At 46.4% G+C, this 26,449-nt stretch overlaps 2 protein-coding genes and 1 pseudogene across 7 annotated transcripts in view; 2 read left to right on the top strand and 1 right to left on the bottom strand.

Annotated features, from left to right (window-relative positions):
* Positions 1-22,201, bottom strand: part of LOC308523136 (signal-regulatory protein beta-1-like) — a 28,540-nt gene extending 6,339 nt beyond the window's left edge. Inside the window, exons 1-4 of the mRNA XM_081096826.1 lie at positions 22,072-22,201; positions 12,253-12,603; positions 8,348-8,668; positions 7,482-7,802 (exon numbers count right to left, since the gene is read on the bottom strand). Of these exons, the coding sequence (XP_080952952.1) occupies positions 7,482-7,802; positions 8,348-8,668; positions 12,253-12,603; positions 22,072-22,141 (1,063 nt within the window). The 5' untranslated portion in view covers positions 22,142-22,201. The remainder of the gene's footprint in view (positions 1-7,481; positions 7,803-8,347; positions 8,669-12,252; positions 12,604-22,071) is intronic.
* The window catches only part of LOC308523141 (KRAB domain-containing protein 5-like), a 180,745-nt gene that overhangs the window by 98,034 nt on the left and 56,262 nt on the right, over positions 1-26,449 (top strand). The gene's annotated exons all lie outside the window — the stretch shown is intronic.
* On the top strand, positions 12,787-13,644 carry LOC308523611 (L-aminoadipate-semialdehyde dehydrogenase-phosphopantetheinyl transferase-like; annotated as a pseudogene). The gene is made up of 2 exons: positions 12,787-12,810; positions 12,856-13,644. The product of its transcript is annotated as an L-aminoadipate-semialdehyde dehydrogenase-phosphopantetheinyl transferase-like (transcript).

The raw sequence follows: 26,449 nt of genomic DNA, 5'->3' as shown, positions 1-26,449 counted from the left end.
CTTTTGGACACCACCCCTCAAGCAGGGGAAACAAAAGAAAGAATGGGCCCATGGGACTGCACAAACTAAAAGGCTTCTGCAGAGGAAAGGAAGCCTTCAGCAAAACAAAAAGACAACCCACGGACTTGGACGATATATTCACAAATGACACATCTGGTAAGGGTGTAATATCCAAAATACATAAGAAACTCCTACAACTCAACAACAAAAAAATTTTAAAAATCCGATCTAAAAATGGGCAGAGGTTGCCCTAACCGGTTTGGCTCAGTGGATAGAGCATCGGCCTGTGGATTCACGGGTCCCAGGTTCGATTCCGGTCAAGGGCATGTACCTTGGTTGTGGGCACATCCCCAGTAGGGAGTGTGCAGAAGGCAGCTGATAGATGTTTCTCTCTCATCGATGTTTCTAACTCTCTATCCTTCTGCCTTCCTCTCTGTAAAAAAAACCAATAAAATATATTAAAAAAATAAAAATAAAAATGGGCAGAAGCCATGAAAACACATTTATCCAAAGAGGACATACAAATGGCCAATGGACATATGAAAAGATGTTCAACATCACTAGTCATCAGGGAAATACAAATAAAAAGCCCAATGAGATACCAACTCACCCGAGTCAGAATGGCTATTATAAAAAAGTAAACAATAACGTGTGTTGGAGAGGATGTGGGGAAAAGGGGATCCTTGTACTTGTTGTTGGGACTGCAAACTGGTGCTGCCCCCAAATTAAAAATAGATATGCCATATGACCCAGCAATTCCATTTCTGGGTGTTTATCCAACGAAAACAAGAACACTAATTTGAAAACATATATGTACCCTATGTTCATTACAGCATTTTATTTACAATAGCCACAATGTGGCAGGATAAATTAATGGATTAAGAAGATGTGATATATATTCTCTCTCTCTCTCTCTCTCTCTCTATCTATCTATCTATCTATCTATATATATATATACACACACACACAAACACATATGTGTATGTGTGTGTACATATATGAAATCTTGCCATTTTCTGCAGCTGAGATGGATCTAGAGCAGCGGTTCTCAACCTCTGGGTCGCGACCCATTGGCGGTCGAATGACCCTTTCACAGGGGTCGCCTAAGACATCCTGCATAACAGATATTTACATTACGATTCATAACAGTAGCAACATTACAGTTATGAAGTAGCAATGAAAATAATTTTATGGTTGGGTTACAACATGAGGAACTGTATTTAAAGGGCCAGAAGGTTGAGAACCACTGATCTAGAGGCTATTATAAGTAAAATAAGTCGCATAGAGAAAGACAAATATCACATAATTTCATTTATATATGTAATAAAAAAACAAAACAGACTCATAGAAACAGAGACCAAAGGGAAGGTTACCAGAAAGGAATGGGTGGGGAGGGGCGGGGTGATGGTTGAAAGAAGTGAAGGGGAATAAATATTGTGATAAGTTTTCACAGTGACAGATAATTACTAGAATTAGTGGAGTGATTACTGTGTAAGGTACAAAAATGTTGAATCACTATAATATGCACCTGAAACAAATATAACCAATATAATGCTGTATATCAGTTATACTTAACTTTTTAAAATATATTTTTTATAGATTTCAGAGGAGGGGAGAGGGAGAAATGTCAATGATGAGAGAGAATCATTGATTGGCTGCCTCTTGCATGAAAACACATTTATCCAACTTAGGATCAAGCCCGCAACCCGGGCATGTGCCCTTGGCCAGAATTGAACCCAGGATCTTTCCATCCATAGGCCCACCCTCTATCCACTGACCCAAACCAGTTAGGGCTATACTTAACTAAAAAAATCTATTAGGTAAGAGGGAAAAAAAAACTTTTAGAGAAGACTTTGGTAAAATTGGAGAATCCATAAATATTTTTACAAGGATGGTGCTCTTTATAATGTGCAAAGTTAAAGTGTGAAAAGAAAATTATTACATTACACCATCAAACAATTTTGTCAGGAAAAAAATGATTTCAGGACAGATACTGATTATTCCTTATTAATTCTTAGGAACCCATACCGTTGTGTATACATTGTTGAAGATAACATTTTCACAATTTAAAAAACTCTAAAATGCAAACTAGAAAACCAATCACTCATCAGCACTGGAGGGAGGTGGAGCAGGGGCGCCCCCAGGCGGCCCTCATGGTGCCACTGTTAACACTTTCACTGGTGGCGAACTGGGATGGTATAACAGGAGGAAAGGAATGCTAGGGCATTAAGAATTTTAAAAGGAGTGAGCAAATGGTCATTATACAACTATAAGATTGGATCGCTGTTGCCGGGACATCAGTAATTTGAAGAAAAACAATGAGAAGCTAAGCATGATTAATTACAAGGTAAAAGTTAAGTGTGAGCCACCAGAGTCCTTGATGGCATTGCAGATTCTTTTCTTCAAGAGGCAGAGGGCAGGAAAAGCTGAGATGTGGGCCAAGGACATAATTCTAGGCATAGCAGAGCTAGAGAGGAGGTTGAGTTCTCCAGGTCAAAGGGCCTGCTCAGCAAGGGTAGCGCCTGATGAAGAAAGAAGGGACCCTGAGAGAGGGACCTATGGGCTATTGCGCTCACAATCTTCTGTCCCCTTCTGGCTGCTGAGGACAATGGCAGCAGTACAGCTACTGGTCTCCAAATAGGGCCTCTCCAAACCCAAGAAAAACACAAAAGGGAAATTAAATTCTACACACAACTGGCTCTCCCTGTTACTAGAAGAGAAAAATGAGAAAACATCAAAATAGCTAAGAGTCAAAACAGAAAAACCAGCAAATCCTAGTGCACACTCTGCCAGGAGGCTGCCACCCCACCTCACTCAGCCATGAGGAGAAGGGCAGCAGGCAAAGGCGCCTGAGGGCTATTTGGGAACATCACCACCACCAACACTCAACCCACCCTGCATCTGACACATTGAGTATTGTCCGCAGGTCAGAGCACAGGTCACTGGAAAAGGTTAAAGTGTGCCTGTTTGAAAGTTTGTGAATATGTTACATTTCCTGGAAGAAGGAACTAGTCATACCGATTAAGTTAATAATTGAAATGACATTGTCTTGGATTTCCCAAGCAGAGCCATTTTCACACACAAAGATCTGACTCAGTGCAAGCAGCAGTGAGGAGAGTCAGAGAAGGTGCTGTGATGACAGAAGCAGAGCTCAGAGTGAGGTGGCCCTCCGCCCAGGAGTGTGGGCAACCTCTGGGGGCTGGAAAATGTGAGGAAATGGATTCTCTGCTAAAGCCAGAGGAACCCAGTCCTGCCAACCCATTGTAGACCTCTGGCCTCTGGAGACATAGGACAATAAACCTGTGGTGTTTTCAGGCACTAAATGTGTGGTAATATATTTCAGTGGTCATAGGAACCCATACAAGGAGAAAAAGTCATTTTATTTTATATATATACTAGAGGCCCAGTGCACAAAAATTTGTGCACTTGGAGGGGAGGGCGGTCCCTCAGCCCTGCCTGTGCCCTCTCGCAGTCTGGGACCCCTCAGGGGATGACCACCTGCTGGCTTAGGCCCACTCCCCAGGGGATTGGGCCTAAGATGGCAATCAGACATCCCTCTGGCAGCCCGGCAGCCTTCGGGGGATGTCCACTTGCCAGCGGGAAGCAGGCCTAAGCTGCAGTTGGACATCCTTAGTGCTGCTGAGGAGGCAGGAGAGGCTCCCACCACCACCGCTGTACTGGCAGCCATCAGCCTGGCTTGTGGGCCTCCCATGTGAGAGCGCCCTGACCACCAGAGGGCAGCTCCTGCATTGAGCATCTGCCCCCTGGTGGTCAGTGTGTGTCATAGTGACCAGTCATTCCCAGTCTTTCTGCTGTTAGGGTCAGTTTGCACATTACCCTTTTACTACATAGGATAGAGGCCTGGTGCACGGGTGGGGGCCGGCTGGTTTGCCCTGAAGGGTGTCCCGGATGAGGGTGGGGGTCCCGCTTGGGTGCCTGGCCAGCCTGGATGAGGGGATGATGGCTGTTTGCAGCTGGTCACACCCCCTTCAGGGTGGGGGTCCCCACTGGGGTGCCTGGCCAGTCTGGGTGAGGGGCTGAGGGCCGTTTTCAGGCTGGCAGGCGACTGAAGCTCCCAGCCTCTCCTTTTTTCCTTTTTCTTTTTTTTTATTCTGGGATTTATTTACCTTCTATGGCTGTCACTGGAGCTGAGAGCTGGCTTTAGCTCTGAGGCTCAGCTCCAGCTCTGAGACCTCGGCTGCTGAAAGCAGGTCTCTGGGTTTGTTTGGATTCTATAACTGAAGCACTGTTTCAACTCCAGTTCTGAGGCCGGCTGGCTGAAAGCAGGTTTCTGGGGATTGTTTAGCTTTTATAATTGCAACATTGTTTCTTAGACTGCAGCTCAGAGCCCAGCAGCGGCAGGCGGGGAACCTTGGCTTCCTCCTTCACTGGAGCAAGCAAGCCTCCTGTTCGCTTCAGCTGCCTGGCTGCCGCTGCCATCTTGGTTGGCAGTTAATTTGCATATCTTGCTGATTAGCCAATGGGAAGAGTAGCGAAGTTATGGTTAATTACCATGTTTCTCTATTATTAGATAGGACTAGAGGCCAAGTGCATGAAATTCATGAACTGGAGGGTCCCTAGTGGCTTCAGGCCGGTATTCCCTCCGTTCACCCAGCAGCCCCAACCCCTGGTCAAACTCCTGGATGTACTCTGGGTTGAGGGGACAATTTGCACACTATGCTTTTTTTTTATATAGGATTTTAATATATTATTATGGGTTTTAGAGAGGGATGGAGAGCAGGAGAGAGAGAGATAGAAATATCTATAATGAGAATCATTGATTGGCTACCTCCTGCACAACCCCTATTGGGGAATGAGCCTGCAAACCAGTCATGTACCCTGACCAGGAGTCCAACCGTGACCTCCTGGTTTATAGGTTGACGCTCAACCACTGAGCCACCAAGGCTGGGCAAGTCAGGGACATTTTAAAAGGACAGATGCGATGGAAGGAACAGGCACAATTTAAAGTGCACTCTTTCTGTGTAAAAGGAAAAAAATAAAGGAGGAAAAGTGCCTTGTGGCAAATAAGTATTAAAAAGAAAAGGAAATGGTGGGGAGGGAGTTTAGAGTTCTAAAAGACTAAAAGAACTGAAACATCTGAGAACTCTGAATATTTCTCCCACTATTGAAACCAAGCATACAGCATAAATCTGCATGAACATATGTGGATGATGCTATCCTGATGGAAGAGAGGTTCATTCACCTAGAAATATTGTAAAACAGCCCAGTACCATAAAAATGATGAAAATGCTGTACATCCTCAAGCCAAGCTCATTGGCCACCTCTGCAGTGGCCTGAACCACCAGACGCTGGGATAGGCTGTGGCATCCCAATGCAGAGGGTCACATGGGCATCTTGCACTTTGCTCCAGCTCATCAACCTAGAGAAGCCAAAAATCCATTTCCAGCCTGAGTATTTAGCAGGTGTGCTGGGTCAGGCACACTGACAGGTGAAGGAAGCAATTAACAGCCATGGTCTGAGCCTCAGAAATGGACAGAAACTAAAATGCAGGCCCAAGGTGGTCCAGACAAGATGCCAGAGACTCCCCTCTCCTGCTCTTCCTTTTCACGACAACTATGACCCCTAGAGATAGCAGCAGGGACAAGCATAGGAGGGCTGTGAGAGGTGGAAGGAAAGGCTCTGGCTCAGGACCTGAGGACTGGAGGAGGAACCCTGGGATTAGGCATCATAGGTTGCACTGTCCTAACTCCCAAGGTCAAGGGGCAACTCAGGTGTGGCATTAGAAGACACAAAATGTTTGAAATCAGTAATCTAACTTTCCACCTCAGGAAATCAGAAAAGGAAGAATGAAACCAACACAAAGCAAATAGAATGAAAACATTATAGAGAAAGGATAAGTAAAATCAATGAAATGGAAGACAGAGAACTAATGGAGAAAATCAATAAAAGAAAAAGTGAGTTCTTTGAAAAGATCAACACAATGCAAAGCTTCTAGCAAGCTTGATAAAGAATAAGAAAGACATAACACATTTCCAATATCAGGAATGAAACATGATATCGCTACACATCGTATGGACATCAAAAGGATAATGAGGGCGTGTTATCACCAACTCTACAGGCAGGCATTTGACAACTTCCTCAAAAAGCACAACCACAATTCGCTTAATATGAAATGAATAATGTGTAAAGCTCTAAAGTATTAAGGAAGTTTAATTACAATGGAAAATTCCCCCAAAGACTTTTCAATGCCTAGAATGTTTCACAGGAAGATTTTACCAAGTATTTATATTTGAATTGAAGCCAATTTTGGAACACAAAGAAACCGCTAAAGAAATTTGGGTGTTTCAGTATGTGCACTACTTTAGATGATATTAGGGAATTACTGTTAATTTTCTTGTGTGTGAAGGTATTGGTTTTGTAGAAAAACCAATGTCTTTAATCCTATGACAGCACAATTATGGACTTTACGTGTAACCAGATATGCACACACAACTAAGTTATGAGTGGACACATTATGCAACTTCTATATATCTCTTCTTTTAAGGGAAATTGTCCTTTCCTTCTGTGTTTACTTTCCAGCAGGCAGGGACATGGACACTGGGTGACCCAGCATGGACCCAGCAGATGAGGACAACAGCATAGGACTTGTTGGGCAGAATGTGGGACTTTGAAAGGTCTTCTAGAGTAAAGACTCTTAGAAAACTGACCCAACCCCCACCTGATGTTACATGAGGGAGAAATAAGACATGTTTTGTTCATAGAAAAAGGGACTCTTTAGGCCCTTGGGCAATGCCCAACTGAGCAGGAACATGTCTCTATCCTATACGTGTTCTAAAGGCTGGTAGGCCCTGTCCTCTGGGACTCAGATTAACCCAATTAGTTTAGCCCAGTTATTTGGTGTTACGACAAGAGGTCTTCCCAACACCCCTCCATTGCTCCCGGAGTCCCTTCTGCAAAACTCGAAACTACTAACATGGGTGAAGGAAGAAAGATCTTAAAGGACTGAACTTTGCAACAAAGATCTTAAAGGACTGAGATTTGCATGTAGGAATTGTTCAGTGAGCAGGTGTTATGATTGCTGTTTCACTGTCATAAATCGGGGACAACAGGGGCCCATGCTGTGACCATTCAATGCCACCTGGGTGCCTGGTCCAGTTGAGAACGACAAGGATGGAATGGAGATGGGAATGGGGTTAGAAAGAGCTGGAAGAGGCAGGGGCTGACATGGCCGGTGAACGTGGTGACTGCCAGGTGAAGAAAGCAAGAAGCAGGACACTGTGAACAGGGTGGCCTCCCTCCCTCTTTCTTTAATGTTTATTGATGTTAAAAGATCTATAAGTATCTACCAAACTCTTACCAGTGGTGACTATGGAGTGTGGGGTGTGGGGAGGGGAGCTCACTTCAACATGCTACTTTCTATCTATAGACTTCTAGGTTATCCTATAATAAGCATGAATTACTACTTATAACAGTAAAGATAAAATCTAGTTAGAGCCGGTCAGTTAAAGTGGGGGCCTCACCAGAGGGTTCATCTGGGTCCTTCTGGTGAGCAGGGGCCGCCACGGTGACGGTTTTGGTGACGGCCGGCTGCCCATCGTGCTCCACCTGGCAGGTGAACATCGCATCCTCCCTGTGGGCAGACAGATCCACGAGGAGCCAACTCCTCCCGCTGAAGGTCCCATCCTTGTTCTCTACGAGGGTCGGGGCCATTTCTGTTCGGGACGTGTTCCCGTTCTCCAGCCAGGTCAGCTGTAGGCGCCGGGGGTAGAAGTTCTTCACCAGGCAGGTGACGTTCTGTTTCTCTGACACATTATGCTGGGTGACCTCCAGGGTGGGCGGAACTGAAACAGCACAGGGCACAGCTCTGACCTCATGGGACACAGACCACCCAGGCGGCTCCAACCTGAGCTCCCCCACCACAGGGAGGGGATCTCAGAGGGCAGGTGCTCAGACACCGATGGTGCTCTTTCATAGGAATGAAATCACTAAGCACAGGAGCCTGCACACAGTAGGTGCTCAGGGATCCCAGCTCCTGTGAGAGTAATGTGGCTAAAGTAAACAAGCACAGCCGCATGCAATTGAAATATAACTGTAGAAAATTAAATGAAATTGCCAAGCACATAGGACTTGGTTTATAGTAGGTGCTCAGTTATTGGAGTTGCTATTGGTAAAGCAGATAAAACTACCAAGTACAGTGGTGGATGTTCACCTGACAGCTGCCATTAAACATGGTGAGGGACAGGCACACCCAGGTGCCTGGTGAAGGGAAGGATTGTCAGGTAATTAGATTCCAGGAAAGTCAAACTCTAGAGCAAAGAGCAGGGGGAGGAGCAGGCTGGGAGGACAGGGGCCAGGAGTGGCTTGGGCTGGGTGTGAGGGGCTCTACCTCGGATGGCCTCAGACACGTTGGCAGTCCCACGAAGAGGAGGGTCCCCCTTTAGGGTGTCATGGGCCACCTGGCAGATGACCTGGGAGCGAACATCCCCCGGGGCCAGCGGCACCCTGGCTGTGCTGGAGACGCTGTAGGAAGGGCTGTCTCCCTCTGGGTCCACGGTGGTCTGGGAGGCTGGGAGCTCATTCCCATCCTTGAACCATTTCAGGGTGATGTCTCTGGGGGAGAAGCCGTGGGACTGGCAGGTGAAGCTCACTGTCTGCCCAGGCGGCGACCTGCCCGTGGGGCCCGACACCACAGGGCGAGAGGGTTTGGCTGTAGAAGGAACATAATGAACAATGAACATGATTGTGACTCTCACCACTAACCCCAAGCATGTGGCACTGTCAAACCTCATCATATACTGTGTGTTATCCTTCTATTAATGCTGGGAGGGCGTGTCATCATCCCCGTGTTGCAAAGGAGGACACTCATGCTCCCAAAGGTGAACTCTGAGTGAGGGGCAGGGCCGACAAGCAGTTCTAGGCCTGCGTTCAAAGTCAACTTTTTCCCTCCAGATGATTTCCCACAGTCTGGGCCCACCGACAGAGTTCCTGGTCAGTCTCATTTTTGTCCACTGGCTGTTCATAGCTGGTCCCCAATCTTTACAGACCAGCGAATGGAGCGATGATTATCATCCTCATCAAGTGGGGAAACTGAGGACTTGGGGGAGACAGAGACTTGCCCAGAGCACACAGCTGTGGGATGACAATGCCGTGGCTCAGTGAGGGTCTGTCCTCTCAACAGGCTCACCTGAAACATTCTGTAAAGGCAGATTGGATTATATCATCAATATTTGATTAATCAGTGATTTTTTAGTATTACGTATCTTACACAATTTCTGCAGGTGAGGAGCTGAGGTCCAGCTAAGTTAAGTGGGTCATGACACTGACATAACACCCTGATTTGGGGGTGCAACTCTGTGCTGGGTGATTCAGACAGAGCACCTCAAATCCTTTTTACTCTCCTGAAAGGATTCCATGATCATCACCATTCAGAGAAGAGAAAATTAAAACTGAAAGAAAGGAAGGGACTGTCCCATCGGCCACGACTGTCCCCACGGGTATTTCCTGTAGCCTCCCAGGTATTCACGTCCATCAGCAGAGCCAGTGCCCACCTTCAGGAGCCTGACCCTGACCGCCACCTGCTCCAGGGAGGAGTGCCCTCCAGTGCCCAGGCCGGGGGCCCTGCAGCAATAAATGGGAGAATGGGCTCCTGACAGTGAGTCTATGAACTCCTGCTCACTGGGGCCGCAGGGCCCTAGGAAATGGCCCCTCCTCTTCCTCAGTCTGCAGAGACAGGGATGCTGCCCATGGCGGTGCTGGGGCTCAGCCCTGTCCAGGCCACTGTGCCAGGCGGCTCCTGTGACGGCTCAGTGAGAAAAACACCACAAAAAGGGAAAGGCCTCCTGGATGCCTCCACAGGCAGAGCCATGTCCTGTAGGAATAGTTTCAGGTCATGTCATGGGACATTTCAGAATTTGTCTCATCTCATTTGGAAAGCTGCACCTGCCTCCCCCACAGGACTTTTTTAAAAAATGTGTTTTTGTGCGGTTTGTGTGTGTGTGTGTGTGAAGAACATAGCAATACATGATTCTAAGAAAAGGATCGTAGCCTGGCCAGTGTGGTTCAGTGTTTGAGCATCAAGACATGAACCAGGAGGTCACTGTGGATTCTAGGTCAGGGCACATTCCTGGGATGTGGGCTTCATCTCTCTAGGGGGCGTGTAGGAGGCAGCCAATCAATGATTCTCTCTCTACATGGATGTTTCTGTCTTTCTATCCCTCTCCCTTCTTCTCTGAAATCAATGAAAAATATGCTTTTTAAAAACCAATGAAACAGAACTTTAAAAAAAAAGAGGTGGAGCTTTCTCTACACTTTGACAAGCACAGTGGGGTGTTGCAGAGAGCAGAGGCCTCTGACCTCTCCCACCTCCTGCTTTCTCAGCCAGGGCATCACCTGGGCACGTAGCTCAGGGAAGGGGAACGAGCTCTCTACCAGGAGGCGGCAGATCTGAGTGGTGACGGAGCCACTGACACCTGTGATGGCCTCCGCAAGGGCCACACTGTTGGGAACTGTTGTAATACCTGAAAATTCAGGATAAAGCCAACTTCCCTGCCTGTGCCCAGGAGTGGTGGGGAGACCCCATTGCCACCATGTCTAGGAAAGAATGTGGCAATACCCACACAAATTAAAATGCACACACCCTGTGCCCTAGCAATGCCACTTCTAGAGAGCGCCTCCCTCTGGAGTAGGGTGACCCATGGACAAGGTATCCCATGTCACTGTGTGAATCGCCCAAGGCTGGGAACAACTCACATCCATCCAACAGAAGACAGTGAATGAACGATGCTGTCTCCACTGGCCGGAGGGAGGCAGCTGTTGAAGGAGGGGCAGCTCTAGGTGCTGATGTGGATGCTCCGTTTGGGGCGATGTGGCTGGAGGTAGGGAGAGGCTCCCAATCACCTGGGCCTGAAAGTCTGAGTGTGAGGGGCAAGTGAAGCTCTGGGTACTAGTGAACATAAGATGTGCTGGCTCCCTGATCAATGGTGTGCTGGAATGAACGTTATTCAGTGCCTGCATTCACCAGGCTTTTGATGAAAGAGCATCTGTCTTTGAAGCAGGAAAAAGCCACTAAAATCAGATGGGGTCCTGGAACAATCTCCTCAGTCTCTGGCCATGTGACTTTGGGCAAAGCCACTGTCACCTTTTTTTTTTTTTCTCAAACCCGTAGTCGAGGGCTGACTTTCAATAGATCTCAGCGAGGGAGCTGCTCTGCTACCTATGAAACCCCGACCCAGAAGCAGGTCGTCTACGAATGGTTTAGCGCCAGGTTCCCCACGAATGTGCGTTGCGAGAAGGGCATGGGAGCGGCCCCCTTTCCGGCCGCACCCCGTTTCCCAGGACGAAGGGCTCTCCTCAGCCACTGTTCACCTTTTGACCTCAGGCGCCCCTCTGTACATGGGGTGTCAGGCAGGACGGTCTGAAGGTCCCCACGTGCTCACAGTCCAGGATTCAGGATCCTGGGCCTCTGGTGAAACACCCTCAGTGAGAACGGTGTTGCCTCAATGGGACGACCCCTAAGGCTCCCACATGGGGAGCCTCTTCCATGTGTGAGGGACTTTCTGAGACGACGCAACTCTGCTTGGAGGCTTCATGACAGTGACTGGGATTCTGGAATAAAGGGGGTTTCCCGACAGACCCACAGTGATCGCCCACTTCTGGGCATCTCCTCCCAGTGGGGCTGCCAGAGTGAACAGTGAATCTGAGCCTCTCAGGATTACCTTCTCCTGTGATGTTTCTGAAGCTGAGATAAAGCAGCACCTTCCCTACTCCCTGCCCTCAGTGAGTTTCTCCCACTGGACGAAAGAGGACGAAGCTTCGAGGGGAATAGCTGTTGCCTGCTTTGTTCTGCAGCTGCCTCAGCTCCCAGCGCAAAGCTTGGCTCACAGCAGGTGCTCAGTGGGTGTCACTAAGGAGGAGCCTCAGGCCCATTGAGGGGAGCACTCCCTGGAGGTGGTGAGGTCTGGCCTTGTGATGGGCAAGTCACTCAGCCCTTCAGTTCCCTCATCCTTGCAACCAAGGGGCTGACAGGATTGAAAGGCCAGGGCGGGGGAGCCAGACAAGTGGGGGTTCCAGACTTTTCTGACCACTGACCAGCCGTGGTGGCTGAGCAAATAGCATGACATCTCCAGGCCTCAGCTTCCCTGGTCTGCAGACGGGGTGAAATCAGACCGTGAATCAGATCGTGAGTATAGCACCCACCTCCGCACCTGACTCTTAGTTGTTGCTCAAAGTATGGAAGTTGTTCTTACTACTTGTTGTCACACATGAGGGACAAAGGATCCCCCTTGTACTCACCACTCATGGTGAGCTGAGTGCCTCCTCCAGACTTGAGCTCCGTGTCATCGCCTCCTTTCTGGAACTTCACACAGTAGTAGGTCCCTGTGTCTGCTGGGGTGATGTTACTGATGCGGATGGAAAAGTCCATGTTGTCTCTCCTCGTGACGTCTACAACCCATGTTACTCGGGGGGAGGGGCCTCCTCTGAGACTGTAGATTAACTCCCGGCCTGGCCCTGTCCCTCTGAACCACAGGATGGGCCCCACGGGGGACAGGGAGGTCACGGTGCAGCTCAGAGTGGCCGTCTCTCCGGCTGCGACGGACACTGACTTCTGAGGCTGAATCACCTGCAGCTCCTCACCTGCCCCTCCTGGAGGGAAGCACAGAGCAGGTATTTATTCAGCATCTGGGAGCCTGTGGGCTCGGTCAGTATTTATCAACAACAGCTTTCATCGACCGAGTGCACACCCTGAGTGGGCCTTGAGCCCAGCACATTGCATGTGTCATACATGTAACCCTCACAACGAGCCTGTAATGTGAGAGCCTGTACCAAATGAGGAAACTGAGGCACAGAGAGGTAACATGATGTGGCAAAGAGTGGGTTTAAGTTTCCCCCATCAAGTGGGTCTGCTTGGTGCCAGGAATGGAGGTGGTGCACTGGGCCTTTTCCTGCAACACTTGGCTGCCCAGCTGAGCGAAATGGCTCCTGGGGGTACCACCAGCAGCCCGAGGAGTTCATTTCTGCCAGGGATGCTCTGGCAGCCATGGCTGGTCGTCTGATGACGAGGAAGTTAGTGCAGAGAAATAGAACATTCCTTGGAATAAGATTCATTTGCAGGGAACTGCAAAATGGAAACCAGTTCTTGCAAAAGTCTCATCAAATCCTTACCCAGTTTCATCCTTAACGTCTCTCGTTAAAGGGACTGGGTGGCACTTGCTGCTGAACCTGAGCTACAAGTTGGAATTGAACCAGGTCGTGGCTCAACTTCAGAATGCCTTCTGAATATGAAAGAAAAGTTTACTAACAAAGAACGGGAAGCAATCAGAAGCTTAAAGGACGAATGGACTCGCCTGCATATGTTCTATGGGCACTGGCCCTGAAGGAAAGCTTCTTAGAAGTCATAGATGCTGGACTAGGGTTTGAATCTCAATGGCTTGAATGTGATATGTCCCCTTAAACCTGGCGACAGGCCAGGTTTATAAAGAAACACGTTTGTTTCTGGATGGAGAAGGAGGAAAAGAATGGGCGTTTGAGGAGAGCCAAACAGATGAGCACCATCTGTGGCAGTTAGCTCCTCGGAAACCCGATGCATCTAGACATCAGGATGCTGCATCTCAGGATGATCCTACACCCCCAGAGGCAGGCCCTGTCCTTCCCTACAGGACTTGGTGTCACCTGCTGCTCCTGTGAGCCCTCACAGCCTTCATATTGAGACTGTTTTTCTTCACAAAAGAAGTTCTGATGGGAAATGCTACAAAGTCATAATAAGTAAGAAAGGGAAATGAGAACTGTTTGTAATATTCTCTATTCACTAAAAACAAAAAACAAAAAACAAATGCCTGATACTTGTTATTGTTTCATATCAAGTAGTGAAATAATTTCATTGTTTCCATTATTAAAATGGAAAGGTGAGTGTAAATTGTAAGAAATTAGATACTTTACTTAGTAAAAAAATTTGGAAAGTCTTATAATCGTTTATTCTATTAATCATGCCCAAATATCCAAGCATAGTAAGTAACATGTTTTATTTTATTGTATTTTATTTTATTGTATTTATTGTCTTAAGAGATAGAGAGAACAAAAGAGAGACAAATAGAGAGAGAAAGGGAGAGAGAGAGAATATTGTTGTTCCACTTATTTACCCATTAACTAGAGGCCCGATGCACGAAGATTCATGCAATAATAGGCCTTCCTTCCCCTGGCTGCTGGCACTGCCTTCGCTCCAGAGGGAGCCACCTTTCTACCTTCCCACGCTGCCCAGAGGCCCGGAGCTGCTGGGCTGGTGTGGAATGCCTGAGTCGTTTCACAGCAACAATTCAAGCACCCTGTCCCACCCCCGGCTGCTTGGCACCAGTGTATGCAAATTAACCTGCCATCTTTGTTGGGTTAATTTGCATAATCACTCCTGATTGGCTGGTGGGCATTGTGAAGGTATGGTCAATTTGCATCTTTCTCTTTTATTAATGTAGATTGGTTGATTCTTGTATGTGCAATAACCAGAGATTGAACTCACAACCTTGGTGTATCAGGAAGATGCTTTAACCAAATGAGCAAGCCAGCCAGGACGTAAATAATGTGTTTTTAAAGGATCAAGTAACATTCATAATAGAGGAAACATTGTTATCTGTAGCATGAATGTAATGGTGAACTGAAAAAATGTCATCTGTATTATCATTATAATAATAAAATGATTAACATTGAATTTTTTTAAAAAGGGTGCGTTTAAGTGCCATGTCATCTCTGGAAGTGTCACTCTTCCCCAAATATTTCTGCTTTCCACTCTCTGGCCTCATGGAGTGTCGTACTTCTAGACCAGTGGTCCACAAACTGTGGCTCATGAGCCACATGTGGCTCTTTGGCCCCTTGAGTGTGGCTCTTCCACAAAATACTGACTTCTGTGCATGGACCACGAAGTTTCAATCGCACTGTATTTGTGCACCTGCATGTGGCATTTTGTGGAAGAGCCACACTCAAGGGGCCAAAGAGCCGCATGTGGCTTGCAAGCCGCAGTTTGCTGACCACTGTTCTAGACCATTGCCAAGTGGGATCAGGAGACTTCCTTAGACCACTGAGTTGTGAGCAGAGATAATGGCTGTGTTGTGTGGGATTTGCATTTAACTGCAAGAACCACTATGGATCAACTTCCGTTTCCCTGGAGACCCACATGTCATGATGGGGTCAACTTCATCAGCCTGGGTACTTGAGTGGCAGTGACGTGCAGAGCTCCCAACACACTGTGAATGTGTCATTTAAATTAAAAGTAAAACAACGTTTTAAGTTCCTGAGATTTTTTCACATAGCAAATCATGTTATACTAGAGGCCCAGTGCACAGCATTCTGCACAACCTGGGGCAGGGGGAGATCCCTCAGCCCAGCCTGCACCCTTTAGCTGTCTGGGAGCTCTTGGGGTATGTCCAACTGGCAGACATCCTTAGTGCTGCCGCAGAGGTGGGAGAGGTTCCCAACACTGCCACTGCACTTGCCAGCCTTTAGCCTGGCTTGTGGCTGAGCAGCACTCCCCCTGTGGGATTACACTGACCACCAGGGGGCAGCTCCTGTATTGAGCATCTGCCCCCTGGTGGTCAGTGTGCATCATAGCGACTGGTCCTTCAGTTCAGCTGTTCCATCAATTTGCATATTACCCTTTTATTATATAGGATTAGTTTCCTAAGGCTGATTTAAGAAAATACTTTAAACAACAGAAATCTGTTTTTTTATAGTTGTGGAGGTCAGAATCCGAAGTTGATGCTACTGGAGTAAATTCAAGGTGTCGCTGAGCTACGTTCCTTCTGGAGGCTCTGTTCTCTGCCTTTCCAAATTCTAGAGGCTGTCAGCACACCTTTCCTCTTGTTCTGCATCTGCCTAGCACTCCAACCTCTTGCTTCCATTGTCACTTGCTCTTCTCTAATTTCGATTTTTTACTACCTTTTTGTAAGGACCTTTGTGATTCTATTGTGCGTACCTGATAATCTAGGATAATCTATAACAATAAAAGCATAATATGCTAATTAGACTGGATAGCTGAACGACCTTCCAGATGTCATTCCGGAGTCCTTCCAGACAAAGCCATGGTGGCCAAGGCAGAGGTGGTTAGGGGCAATCAGGCAGGCAGGCAAGCAGTTAGGGGCAATCAGGCAGGCAGGCAGAATGGTTAGGGGTGATCAGGCAGGCGAGCCGTTAGGAGCCATTGGTTCCGGATTGCAAGAGGGATGTCTGACTGCTAGAATTGGGCCTAAACTGGCAGTTGGGCATCCCCCGAGGGTTCCCGGATTGCAAGAGGGTGCTGGCCGGCTGAGGGCCACCTCCCATCCCCGTGCATGAATTTTGTGCACTGGGCCTCTAGTATTTTTATATCAACAGTCTTAATTTAATCATTTCTCCAAAATCTCTTTACCATATAAAGTAAAATATTCACAGGCTCTGGGTATTAAGGAATAAACTCCTTTTGTGGAGTGGGGTACATTGCTCTGTTTACCACACACATCTCTTCTGACTGTTATAGAAACTGCTATAAATAAAAACACCTGTGCATGCAGCATTGTCACAGAGTATGGATGACAAGGCCATGACTGGAATCTACGTAAGAACTATTCAAGAAGTAAACTGGGGGAGCAGTTTGCAAAATACAACTAGAAATCAATCACAGAAGGAAAATAAAGTACCCACAAATAAAAAGAAATCAAGCAACACACCCAAAAAACCAATGGCTCGAAGAAGAAATCACAAGAGGAATCAGAGAATACCTTGAGGAAAGTGAGAGTGAAAACAGCACCCATCAAAACATATGATGCAGACAAAGCAGTGCAAGAGGAAATTTATAGCTGTAAGTACATACATTTAAAAAGAGAAAAAATCGTAAATCAATAACATATTGCATATCAAAGAAATTTGATAAAGAAGGGAAAAATAAACCCTAAACTAAAGTAGCAGAAGGAAGAAAATAATAAAAGTTAGTGCAGAGGTAAATAAAATGTGAATTAAAAAAAAAACACAGAGAAAATTAAAAAACCAAGAGAGGGTCTGCAAAAACTTCCACACAATGAACAAACCTTTAGTTATGTTGACTAAGAAAATAATGGAGAGGATGCAAATAAATAAAATCAGAAAGAAAAGAACATTCCTAATAATTTTACAGAAACAGAACTTAGTTACATTTTTATAAGATATAGTGGTGATGAACAATCCAAAAATGAAATTAAGCAAACAATTCTATTATCTTTCTTTTTTTTTTTTAATCCTTACCCGAGGATATTTTCCATTGATTCTTAGAGAGAGTGGAAAGGAGAGGGAGAGACAGAGAGAAACACAGATGTGAGAGAGACACATCAATTTGTTGTCTCCTAAATGCCCCTGACCAGGGCCAGGGCCTGGAGCTTGTAACCGAAGTACATGCACTTGACTGGACTAGAACCGTGGTCCCTTCAGTCCCCAGGTTGATAACCCACTGAGCCAAACCGGCTAGGGCAGTGGTTGGCAAACTGCAGCTCACGAGCCACATGCGGCTCTTTTCCCCCTTGAGTGTGGCTCTTCCACAAAATACCACGTGCGGGTGCCCACGTACAGTGCAATTGAAACTTCGTGGCCCATGCGCAGAAGTCGGTACTTTGTGGAAGAGCCACACTCAAGGTGCCAAAGAGCCTCATGTGGCTTGTGAGCCGCAGTTTGCTGACTCCTGGGCTATGGCAACAATTCTATTTTCAATAGCAACAGCAAGTATAAAATACTTAGGAGTATATTTAGCCACCGAGATAAAGACTTGTAAGTGGAAAAGTATAAAACATGGCTGAAATAAATTTGCACAGACTTAAAGGGAAAAACATCTGTGCTCGTGGACTGGAAGACTTAGTGCTGTTAAGAAGCCAATGGGGCTTAAAGCAATCTACAGATTCACTAAAATCCTCATCAAAATCCCCATGGCGTCTTTTGAAGAAATACAAAGCCTATTCTGAAGTTCAGGTAAAATCTCAAGGGACCCCAAATAATGAAACAATCTTGAAAAATAAAGATAGCTCAAGGACTCACACTTGCTGATTTAAAACATAGTACAAAACTACAGCAACCAAAGTAAGTGTTGTTCTGTCATTAAATAGATAGTTAAATGGAACAGAATAGAAAATCTAGAAATAAACCCTCACATACATGGTCAAATGATTTTCCACAAAGACCCCAAGGTTATTGAATGAAGTGTTCCAACACATGGTGCTGGGACATTGGATGTCCACCTGCAAAAGAATGAAGTGGGACCTTTATCTTATAAACAAAAGAAAATGCAACATGAATCAGAAACCTGCAAAGGTGACCCACAGAATGTTCTTTCTGATTTTACTTATTTGCATCTTCTCCATTATTTTCTTAGTCAACATCTATACAAATAAAGAGGTAATATGCAAATTAGGCCAGGACACCATAACGGGTCATGACCAGACAGGAGGAGGTTGCGTGGCAGGTGAGGCCTGGAGTGGAGACGGAGACAGACATAGAGGGGCCTGCCCGAGCCGACACAGCAGCTCCGGCGGCCCAGAGCGGCGGACACAGGCAGGGGGCCAGGGAGGCCTGGGGCTGGCCACGCCACTGCGCCTGCTCAGGCAGCCCTGGAGTGGACACAGGTTGGGGAGCGGGCAGCAGGGGCCTGGGGCGGAAGTCAGGCGTGGGTCCCAGCCACCTGCAGCGTGGGTCCGGCCTGACTCCTGCGGTGGCCCGTGGGGTGCCTCCTCACACAGCGGGAGGCAGGGCGCCTCCTCGCGCGATTTCAATCCCGCCCTGGGCCTCTTACTAAATATGAGAACTAAGACTATAAAATTCTTAGGAAAAGACCCCAGCATAGATGAAACTCTTCCTGACTTTGTGTGTGGCAATGATTTCTTGGATATGACACCCAAAGCACAGGCTACAAAGATAAAACAGTGTCACTCAGAGGAGGAGGCAGCTGTGGCACCACAGAAAAGTCCAGCGTTCTTTTTGATTTCTTAGCTTCTCCTCAGGGAGAAATTCTGTGGGTCGCCTTTGCAGAGTGCGAGCTGGTGAGACCCACCCCCTTACACTGTCTGCAACCACACATGCCTCTAAGGAGGCCGCCTGCTGTCACAGGGCAGGTCCTCTGGTACCAAAGGTTTGGGGTTTTAATTCTGGAGGAGAAGACTGGGGATGAGGAAGCTGAACAGCTGAGACAAAAATGGGAAAAATAGGAATGAATCTTGGAGGGAGAAGGGGAGGGACTAGAGGAGGGAAGAGAAAAGAGGGATCAGTGTGGAGAGGAGCAGGAAATGGCAGCAACTCTGTGACCATGGCCTTTCCCCTGAACTCTGGACTCGTGTGTCCAACTCTCCACTCACATCTTTCTTTGGATGGAAACAAACATGTCACAGCTAACATGTCTAAACTGGACTCCTGAGTTCCCCGCAACTCTCTGTACCTCACCCGAGGCACTGTCACTCCTCTGGATGCTCAGGTCCCAAACAACTGGAGTCTTTCTCTCCCGCCCCCGTCCTAAGCACCAGAGCTGCCGTGCTCCCCTTCAGCATGCACCCACCGCCTACAGCTTTCTGCTGTCTCCACTGGCTATGGTCCTGGTACAAGTCACTTCTTCCGGATTGCATGAATGCTCTGTTGCTTTGCTTCTCTCTATGTGCAGTTATAGCCTACACTCAACAAAATGTTATGATCCCTTAAAACTTATGTCAGGTTATGTCACTTCTTTCTTCAAAACTTGGCAGCGACAACCTTTTCACTCCGAGCAAAAACTTATGTACCTGAACACAGCAGGAGGACTCTACTCTCGGGGCCTTTGCCCATGCTGTTCCCGGACAGGAGGCTCTTCCCCCTATAACCGCATGGCTCACTCCCAACCTTCTGTTAATCTTGGCTTAGAATTTCCCTTCTCAGTGATGCCCACCCAGACTACACTGGTTAAAACACATCCCACCATACAGATCCCCCAATTCTCCTGTTCAGCAGAGCTTTAATTTTCACCCTAACATTGATCACTTTCTAATATTCTGTATTATTTACTTATTTATTTACTGTCATTTCTCCACTGGGATATAAGGTGCATGAGGACAGCTACTCTAGCTTTTCCATTCACCACTGCACCCCAAGTTCCTATAATGGCTCCTGGTGCATAGTCAGTATCCAATAAATATGTGTATCATATGTGTGAACTGCCCAGTCAGACTCCTCTCTGAAACTCTAAAGCCTGTTTTAAGTGGGCAAGTCTGTGGAACTTATGTCAGAAACATAGTTTCTCAACTAGATGTTAAAACACACACACAGAGAGAGAGAGAGAGAGAGAGAGAGAGAGAGAGAGAGAGAGAGAAGCATTCTGTGCGTATGCAGAAAGCAGAAGAACCCAAGAGCAGAAAACCACAAACTCTCTCCCCCACCCACTCCTCTTCCCTACACCCATTGTCACAGGCAGCAGAAATCTCATGGAAAGGACCTGGGGTAAAGATGAAACCCATGAGCTCTAGGATCAGACTGTTTGAATTCAAATAATAGCTCCACCATTTACCACCGGGTGGCCTTGAAACTCTCTGTGCCTCTGCCTTCTCTCCTGTAGGCAAGGGCGACAACAGAATCAGCCTCGGATAGAGTACTAACATGAGAAAACAGACACTAGAATGTCTAACAGTATCAGCACATGGTGGGTGTTCAAGAAATTGAAAAGTTACTACTCATTATACTTCCTGGGGCCTTGATGCTTCAACTGACATTAGAGGGTATAGATATGGATATAGGCATGTGTAGATATAGATAAAGATGTAGACACAGATGCAGATGCAGATGTAGATGTAGGTGTAGGTGTAGATGTAGAAAGAGAGCTATGGATATAGATGTTGACATAGATAGAGTTACAGATATAGACAGGAGTCTCTGTGTCTTTTATCCCCTTTTTTTCCTCCTCACCCCCCTCCATCATGGGAGAGGGATGCCACATTAATAATGAACAAAATTCTACTTATTTCACCAAGAGAGGAGCTTGCTTATCTTAACAGTTTGGGGAGGGTCAGTAGTAAGTTTAGAGAAGTAGAAAGAAGGGAGGGTGTCTGAGAGACAGAGGGAACTAAACATCTGTTCGTATGCATTTCATGAAGAGGATTTGAAGAGAACAAAAATAAAAGGCTTTTCAAAAATATAGTGTGTGTGTGTGTGTGTGTGTGTGCATGCACTCCCTTACACCAACACACACACACACACACACACACACAGATACATGCATCACAAATATATATAGGAGGATAGCCTCGCAAGCTAGTACACAGGTTTTTGTGAGGATTAAATAAAATTATAATGCATAGCCTTGACCGGTTTGGCTAAGTGGATGGAGCATCAGCCTGAGGACTGAAGGGTCCCAGGTTTGATTCCGTTCAAGGGCATGTACCTTGGTTGCGGGCACGTCCCCAGTAGGGGGTGTGCAGGAGGCAGCTGATCGGTGTTTCTCTCTCATCGATGTTTCTCTGCATCCCTCTCCCTTCCTCTCTGTAAAAAAATCAATAAAATATATTTAAAAAAATAAAATTATAATACATAGTAAATGCTCAGCAACATACTTGGCGCATAGGAACCACGCAACGTATTAACAGAAGTTCCTGAGTAAACAGCGGCCTCTGAACTCGGTCTCTGAGCGGCCTGATGGGTGATGACTGTTCTTGGGTTTACTTCTGTGTTTCTGATTTTTCCTCAATCAGCTTCCACTGCGAAGCCCTAAACATGGTTAAAGGAGTGAGCTCTGGAGCTGCTCGGTCTGGGCTGAAATCCAGGCTGAACCACTGCCTTACTCAGGTGACACTGGACATGTTTCTCTGCCTCAGTTTCCTCATGTGCACATCGGGGATAAGAGTAATGGTTCTCACACAGGGATGTTGTGATGACCAGAGGGTTTCATGCACACAGAGTTGTCGCAATTGCAGTTTTAAGCATCATCTGTCTTGATGCCTCTGGTAACCAGGTGCAGGCGATGGACACACAGAGAAAATGCTCGGATCCCTGACTTCATGTGCTCAGATACTGCCCTGTTGGCAGCACTGGGTGATGCACCTTGTTTTCCTGGAGACTCCAATTCCAGGGGAAGGAAGAAGTCCAGGGGCAGGGAGAGAATGTTCTACCCCAAGGAGTGCTCACCTGGGAGGCCCAGCAGTAGAGTCAGCAGCAGGCAAGGAGGAGGGCGGGGCCAGGAGGCAGGGACGGGCATCCTGGAGGCCTGAGGGGCCTGCTGTGTCCAGGTGTGTTCCCGGAGGACCCAGACTCTCTGCTGTGTGAGAGGAGTGAGGCCCCAGCTGTGTGATATAAGAGGAAGCGCCCAGGAAGGGGTGCAAGGCTGTGACACAGTAGCCTGCCTCTATATTCTAAATAGTTCCTGATTGTGAAATAATCAGTCAGGGAAGCAACCTCAGGGTGAGCAGTTACTCATCTAGTTCTCAGAGGAACTAGGACAGGCCTCCAGGCAGTAGTGCTCAGGGCGTCTGCTCTCCACTGGCCCCTCAGCCCGTATGAGGTCTTCATGGGATGTGGCCGGCTTGTGGCCACATCTCCTTCAGCCGCAGCAAGAGCTACTCATTGGAGGAAGGAGAGCGTTCACCAGAGCCTGGTCAGGTTGGGATGGAACCGGTCTGCTCCTGAATGACTGACTCCGTATCTTAACCCTTTATTGAGGTAACTGGTAAAACTTAGCCCAAATGCAAGTGTGAGGTAGACCTCAGAACTGGTATGTGCTACAAAAGAAATAGTATCCTGACTTCTTTGGGGAAAGGAAGCAGGTCCTATGACCCAGCAATTTATCTCAGACACATGAAATCTTAAGTCCACACAAAAATCTGTGCATGATGTTATAGCAGTTTTCTTTGCAATAACAAAAAAAAAACCCTTGAAACAATGGAAATGTCCAATAATAAGTGAATGGTTAAACAAACGGTGGTGCATCCATACACGGAAGTCCTACTCAGCAATGAAAAGGAATGAATTATTTACATGTGCAACAATTTGTAAGTTTCTCAAAGGCATTATGTTGGCTGAACAGAATCAATCCCAAAATGTCACAGACTGCATGACTCCACTTATATCACATCCTGGAAATGACAGAGTGGAGAGCAGATCCACATTCGAGAGGTTTGGTACAGTGAGGGTGGGGTCACTATAAAGGGCTCGCACTGGGAGACCACTGTGGTCTGCCTCCTGGTGGTGGGCACACAAACACACATGAGGGTTCAACAGAGCAAAGAAGGGACTGTTTCAGGATTCAGCTGTAAATGCCAGTCTCATGGTCATTATGATGTAGATACTATTCAGTTACCCAAAATGATGATATAATGATAGTAGGGTGATGGGGAATGGAGTGTGTGTGTGTGTGTGTGTGTGTGTGTGTGTGTGAGAGAGAGAGAGAGAGAGAGAGAGAGAGAGAGAGAGAGAGAGAGAGAGATGAGGTCAGGAGTAACAGAACCTGTGTCCGCATCTTCCTCAGTGGGAAGTCCATAAATAATGCCTGAGAGAGAAAAATCAAGAAGCGAAATAGAAGCACACTATATGAGGTATGGCTGCAAAAGCTAAAGTAAGTAGTTAAAAAAGCTAAAAATGGCTGCCTCTGAGAGGCAGAAAATCGTGGGAGGTTAGGGAGACTCCAGTTTTTACATGTAGAACTTTGCAGAACCATGTGCATATGTAACTTTGATAAAAGTAGAAACCAACTCTAGATAACTAGATTAATGTTGTAAGAGTTAAACAAAGCTCAGCCACGGTGGCTTAGTGGTAGAGTGTCGACCTATGAATCAGGAGGTCACAGTTTGATTCCCTGACAGGGCATATGCCTGGGTTGTGGGCTCCATCCCTGATTATGCAGGAGGCAGCTGATCAATGATTCTCTCTCATCATTGATGTTTCTATCTCTCCCTCCCTCTCCCTTCCTCTCTGAAATCAATAAAAAAATATTTTTTTAAAAAAGAGTTAAACATAAAAGAATGCCCATCTATACAATAAAAGGGCAATACGCTAATTAGACCGGGCCTTCTTCCAGATGTCCTCTGGACAAAGTCCACAGTGGCGGGGGCCAAGGCAGAGGTGGTTAGGGGAGATCAGGCCAGCAGGAGAGAGCAGTTAGGGGCTTAGGGGGCAATCAGCTGGTAGGGAAGAGCAGTTAGGGGCTTAGGGGGCAATCAGGCTGGTTAGGGAGCAGTTAGGGGGCAATCACGCCAGCAGGCAGAGGCAGTTAGGGGGCAATCAGGCAGGCAGGCAGGTGAGCGGTTAGGAGCCAGTGGTCCCAGATTGCAAGAGGGACATCCCCTGAGAGGTCCCGGGTTGGAGAGGGTACAGGCCAGGCTGAGGCTCCCCCTCGTGTGCACAAATTTCATGCACCGGGCCTCTAGTACTATTTTAATTAGTAAGACTTTTATAAGTGTTGGTTGTAAAAATGATGATCAAAATCAATTACCATCCTAAAGAGTAGTCTAAAACTACTAAAAACACTCATTATGCTTTTAAAAGATTCTATAAACTAGAAAGTGTTAGAGATAGCTCTAATTAGAGATGCATAAGAACATTATTGGGGGGGCGGTGGGGAACACATGAAATTGTAAAAGTCACTTAAAAACCTAAATAAATAGAGGTATATTATATCCATGGATGGGAAAACTCAATATTGAAGACATATCAGTTTGCCTGAATTAATATTATATAAATTCAATGCAATTATATAATGTTTCTAAAAGGACTTTTTGGTGAAACTTGACAAAGTCATTCTAAAATGCATTTGGGTCAAGAATAGCCTGACAAGAAAAGGTAGGAAGACTTTCCCCAAAGAGCTCCAACATTATTATAAAGCTTCCCTAATTAAGACAGGGCTATTCTGACAGAGAGACAGGCAAGCAGCTCAAAGCAACAGAAACCTCACAAAGAAAACCACATCTTTATGGAAACGTGATAAATGGCAAAGGTGGCAGCGCCAATCATTGAGCGCTGGGTAAATAATCTTTGTGGAAGAAAAAGAACAAACTGATGGCTGCCAAATGGGACAGGATCAGGGCACTGAGTGAAAAGGGTGAAGGGATTAAGAAGTATAAATTGGTAGTTACAAAATAGTCACGGGGATGTAAAGTATAGTTTAAGAAATAGAATCCTATATAATAAAGAGCTAATATGCAAATGGTCATCATGCCCTCATGTCCTCGCGCCCTCACTCCCTTGCGCCAGGGCCGGGGGACCTGAGGCCAGGCTGGGGGTCCTGAGGCTGCTCCCCACCCCGACCAGCATTGGGCTGGGGGGTCTGAGGCTGTGCCACCCCGCCCTGTGGGGCTTGACGGGGATGGGGCTGGCCAGGTCTGGGTCTCGCATGATTTTGAGGCGAGTGTGGGTGGACAGGGACTTGACTCTGGGTCCCGCGGAGCACCCCAGACTCTGACAAGCGGGAGATTTTCATATACATTTTACTACTTTTCTCTCATCTCTGACACTTCTATTATAGAGAAAGGGCAAACTGCAATATTAAGATATTTCCTCTAATTAATTCCCTTTTAATGTGCACAAATTTCATGCACCGGGCCACTAGTATAGTCAATGGCATTGTAATAGCTATGAATGGTGCCAGGTGTGTACTGAATTATTAGAGGGATCACTTTGTAAATTACATAAATGTCTAACCACTATATTGTACACCTGAAACCAATTATGTTTAACATCAAATGTAACTGACACGCAGACACACACACCAGAAAAAACATGGCTAGGTCAAAGGCGTACGTGCAAAGAGCAAAACTCGATAAAAAACTGAAAACTTTTCTTTATAAAACAAAAGCTCCCAAATGATAACAACACTGCCGCTCATGGCCCAAACAAGAGGAACCAGAAGGCTCTGCATATGTGCCAGGGAAGCAAAGATATAATGTTGGTTGCAAAGTTGCACTAGCAAAACTTTAGATAGAGCTTTACTACCATCTTGAGAAGAATCTATAAATTGCAGCATATCTTACAATAGAAAACCGTAGAGCATGGAAAATTAATAAAATGGAGTTACTGATACATATATCAACATTATTAAAACACACAGAACTGTGTGAAGCATACAAATAAAGTTCCAGAATGTTGTATACAGTATAATAGCAGTTACCTAAAATTTAAAACATGCAAAGAAATATTAAATATTGCTTAAGGATTTACATATGCTGGAAACCAAGACCAACAGTAATTAATATAAATGTGAGAAGTCCACTAGAAGGCTGAGTTTGGGCTTTGATATTCACAGGGTAAATTTGCATTTTATTACCTACTGCTGACTCAATGGCCTAAAGCAAACTCCCCCAACCCTGATAATCTTACTGTTTACTAAACATTACCATTGATATGTCGGTTTGCATTCCTAAAAGGCAATTGTGTATTCTAGTAAATAAAAGCAGACAGGAACTGAGACTCAGTGGAACTTGACTTCTCCAGTCGAGTTTTCCCCTGGCTTCCCCCCATAATTTCAAAATTAATTTTTCTTGTCTTGTGTGCCAATTTGTGCATCAGCTCTTTCTCC

Source organism: Myotis nattereri, assembly GCF_964212035.1.
Source record: "Myotis nattereri genome assembly, chromosome: 8".
Lineage (NCBI taxonomy): Eukaryota > Metazoa > Chordata > Mammalia > Chiroptera > Vespertilionidae > Myotis > Myotis nattereri.
The sequence above is the reverse complement of the archived record's forward strand: the minus strand, read 5'-3'. Positions and strand labels throughout refer to the sequence as shown.